This window comes from Theobroma umbraticum, unplaced genomic scaffold (genome assembly GCF_002168275.2).
Source record: "Theobroma umbraticum cultivar Fairchild unplaced genomic scaffold, ASM216827v3 scaffold_12.1, whole genome shotgun sequence".
Classification (NCBI taxonomy): domain Eukaryota; kingdom Viridiplantae; phylum Streptophyta; class Magnoliopsida; order Malvales; family Malvaceae; genus Theobroma; species Theobroma umbraticum.
This window is the reverse complement of record NW_018397269.1, coordinates 2,379,814-2,384,253: the sequence shown is the minus strand read 5'-3', so window position 1 is coordinate 2,384,253 and position 4,440 is coordinate 2,379,814. Positions and strand designations below refer to the sequence as shown.

The 4,440-nt window shown below is 35.9% G+C and overlaps 1 protein-coding gene across 1 annotated transcript; it reads left to right on the top strand.

The window, feature by feature from the left end:
- The first annotated feature begins 943 nt into the window (after positions 1 to 943).
- On the top strand, positions 944 to 3,780 carry LOC110426038 (receptor like protein 27-like). The gene is given in 3 exon segments (XM_021441118.1): positions 944 to 999; positions 1,306 to 2,832; positions 2,834 to 3,780. Coding segments are annotated over 3 exon segments (1,842 nt in total). The 3' UTR covers positions 3,093 to 3,780.
- Positions 3,781 to 4,440: the final 660 nt, after the last annotated feature.

Here is a 4,440-nt window from a genome sequence, read left to right as displayed (position 1 = left end):
TAATATTATATTGTTATATTATCTTTATTTTATATGATAGCTGATTTATTGAATTAGAAATTTTGATTGTTGATTTTATATTAACCATTTAAAAAATATAAAATAATATAATAGCTAAATATTTTTTGTACTTCCTAATAAATATTTGAATATGTCAAATCAAAAATATGAATTTGGTTATTCAAAGCTTAACAAAATTTTCTTAATTTCAATAAAAAAGCCTCATTGGAATATTTTGCTTTAGGCTTTTCACGCTATTAAGATGCCTCTACACAAAATCCTTATTGAGGACAGCTGCAAGGAAAAAATAGAACATAAAAGAAGACTCAATTTTATTGGTCAAGAAAGAAACCATTAAGTGGTTAGATATTGAAATTATTTATCTAATTTTTTACAGCACATGGGTAAGTCCAGTCTAATGTATACAAAAAAAAAAGAATGATTGTGATTTCCAATAATAACAATGAGCTGATTCCTTACACGAATAGTAATTGGATGGAGAGTTTGCATAGATTATTGCAAGCTTAACAAAGTTACAAGAAAAGGATCACTTCGCTCTTCTTTTCTTTGATCAAATGTTGGATAGGTTGGCTGGTAAGGAATACTATTGCTTCTTGTTCTGGAGGTGGCAGACCTTTTCTGGAGTGGCTAGGTTTCTTTTCCTGTTTTGATTTCTTTCATTTTATTTTTTTACTGTTAGACAAAAATCCAGAACTAGAGTAATTTTCTGTTTTCATTTAGCCTTTTACCAATTAAAGGAGAATTGATCAGTAATTTGCAAGAAGAGATCACGAGGAAGTTGTTTCCAATCCAAAAGCCTACCATATTTAGGTTAATCAGGAAATAACAAGAAGAAAATTTAAAGTGTTACGAACTTTGTTTGAAGAAGAGAGGTTTTTATCAGAGTAGATGAAGTGGAATATGCCCTTGATATTGGGAGAGGATGGCGTTTAAATCAAATCTGGGTGGCTTAATTCGTGAACAACAAGGACATAGGAGGTCAGTTAGAATGACTTAAGGCTAAGATGATGAACTCCATGAACTATGAATAGTGAAGGAGAAAAGGTGGGTTGATCAGATTTCATTTTGATTCTTGCACGACTTGTCAAAATGTAATATACATATTTGCTTGATTTCGAGCCTGAAACAAAAGCTGTCCAATTATCTTGATTTGCATTAATGCGTTAAACTTATCCAGAATCCAGGCCAAAATCAAATAACGAGTTATCTAAATCAATAATTTAATTTTTTTTCGGTTGCAATCAACTTTTTGAACTTTTTTTATTCTAAATTGTTGTTGGGTAGTTTTCCAACTTGGATAGGAGACCTTACCCATATAACTCTGCTCAAACTGCAGGAAAACAAATTGGTAGGTCCTATTCCACAGTCAATCTCTAGGCTTGAGAATCTCACACTTCTTGATCTACAATCAAATTTTCTAAATGGCAGTGTGAAATTTGACTTGCTTGTCAAGTCAAAAGAGCTCATCAGACTCCAACTTTCAGGAAACAATTTGTCTTTGACAAATGTCAACATCAATTTCACTCTTCCTAAGTTCAAGCTTTTGGGATTGGCTTCATGCAACTTGCTTGAGTTCCCAAATTTTCTGCGTCGTCAAGATGAATTGGAGTTTCTGGAACTTGCTAACAACAATATTCAAGGCAAAATTCCAAAATGGATTTGGACCATTGGAAAAGAAACACTATCCTATTTAGATGTTGCTTATAATTTTCTGACAGGATTTGAGGAGCTTCCAGCTGTTCTTCCATGGAAAAGGTTAACAATTTTGGATCTTAGATCTAACAAGCTCCATGGATCACTCCCCAATCCACCACCTTCTGTCATCACTTATTTTGTCTCAAACAACTCACTAACAGGGGAAATCTCACCAATGTTCTGCCATCTGTCTTCTCCTGCTGTCTTGGAGTTTTCGAATAACAATTTGAGTGGAATGCTGCCACCATGTTTGGCCAACCTTAGTGCCTCTCTGAAAGTACTCAATTTCCAAAATAATCACTTCACCAGTGACATTCCTCAAACGTATGTGAGGGGTTGTTCATTGAGGATGATAAACTTCGCGCAGAATCAGTTGCAGGGGAAGATACCAAGATCACTGGCCTATTGCACCACGTTGGAAGCTCTTAATCTTGGAAAAAATGAAATAAATGATACTTTCCCCTCTTGGTTGGGCGTTCTTCCAAACCTTAAAGTTCTGGTCTTGAGATCCAATCGATTACATGGTGCGATAAGGAAACCTCAAAGCAGCTCTGAATTCTCGAAGTTGCAAATAATCGACATCTCTGACAATAATTTGGGAGGTGAGTTGCCACTGGGGCATTTCAATATATGGAATGCAATGAAAGTTGCCAAAGCAGGTAACTTATCATACATGAATGCGACCACAGGCTTTCAGAGTAAAGAATTTTCATGGTCTGATTACTACCGCTACTCAATTGAATTGACAAATAAAGGCGTGGAACTAGAATATGAGAGCGTTCAAGATTCCTTCACTGCCATTGATCTCTCGAACAACAAATTTAATGGAGAAATTCATGAAGACATTGGAAATTTGAAGGCACTTAATATGCTTAACCTTTCAAACAACAATCTCACCGGTCATATCCCATCATCCTTGGCCAGTTTAACACATCTTGAATCGTTGGACCTCTCTCGAAACAAGCTCTCAGGAGAAATCCCTCGCCAACTGGTACAACTCACATTCCTCTCATTCTTTGATGTCTCTCATAACAGTCTCGAAGGGCCCATACCTAGTGGAAGACAGTTTAGTACATTTGATACTAATTCATTCCTCGGAAATTTGGGATTGTGTGGAGCCCTTTGCCCAAAAATGTGGAATTCCTGAAAAGTCCTCAGGGCAAGATCCTTTGAACTCTGAAGAAGATAAAGGCATCGGAAGTCTGTTTACGTTTGATTGGAAAGTAGTTTTGGTGGGATTTGCAGCTGGGCTAATCATTGGAATGCCTCTAGGTTGTAACTTTATTAACAGGAAGCATGGGAGGTTTTTAATGGTTTTGGGAAACAAGCAATTGGGAAGAAGAGAGAAAAAGAGGAGGCACAAATTTTGTTTTTGAAGAACCATAAATGGTTTCTTAAAGCAAATTGTCTTTTGGTGACCAGTGTTGAAGTATTGGGTTTCGTTTCTGGGAAGCGCTTCACTGGTTTGGCAATGGAGGTTCGCGGGAAACTCAAGTTTGTTAAAGAAGAAGAAGAGGGGTACATGACTTGCATGTGCCTCATGTAAATGATATGTTGTTTGGCTCTATTGCTAGTGTCGTGTTATAACTTCTGTTTGTTCTTGTTTTAACTTGCCAAAACTGTGCCGTTGCATTCAGCCATTTTTTACTTTAATTTACGAGCTGCTAGAAAGGAATATTTTGCAGTCTCCAATGCAAAATTTTCCTCCGTTGTTTGCTGTGGCCAGGTGGCCTTCTCTGTTGGTTTTCTTGTTTCTCTCACCTCCATCAACCGTGTGTATATGAGAGGTTTATGTGTTTAATGAAACGATGAGGTCTTATGCCGTTTTAGCTTCACAACTATTTTTCTCTCACTTCTCTCCCGATTTCTCCTTTTTCTTTCTCTGTTCATGTTCATCATTTTTACCCAGAAATTCATGGTTTCTCAACAACCAGTCACCTAGGCAATTTTGCTAAGGTGCATGGAAGGAGCCGATTCAGATTCGGATGAATCTCTTAGGTTCAATTGAGGACTTCTCTTACATTGAATAGAAAGGAATGTCTTCCGAAGTTTAAATTTCTACGTTACCGGATGTATGTGTGTGCTTAATTCCAACTTATTTGTAATATTTTCTTCTCGTGGATGAAGAGAGTGATAAAGAACTTGTTGATTTATAGTAATAGAATAAAGGTCTTTGATTTGTCTTGTTACGATATAGAGTCATGCAACTTATGTAGTACGAAATAAATGAAAAATAAAAGTAACGGCGCCTAGCTTATTACTTTGATATAATTTGTGAGAAAAGTTTTTGGAGTTCGAGCCTTTCCAAACTGATGCGTCATAATGCAACCGGACGTTGGTGCTTTGCTCCTTCACGGGCCATTCTTAAGTCTCCTAAGCCGGATGTTACTGCCATGCCTATCTACCGTAATCGACACCACAAATATTAATGCCATTTTGGCACTTGACCCCTAGTGAGAACTGACACCCAAAAAAGAGTGAGAGAAAAAGTGGAAAGGGAAAAAATGAACAATCTTATTAAGATTAATAAAAATTTAAACCATCATTATAGCCATTTGTCACGTTATTTTCATCACTGTCTCCGTTAAAGTCAGGTGTTGCGGTCATCATTCTTTAGTTTTTAATTTTTTTATTGTTATATGCATAAAATTTGATATATATAAATATATATTATAACTATTTTATAATTATTTTTTAATCACTTTTCATATAAAATTTTATATT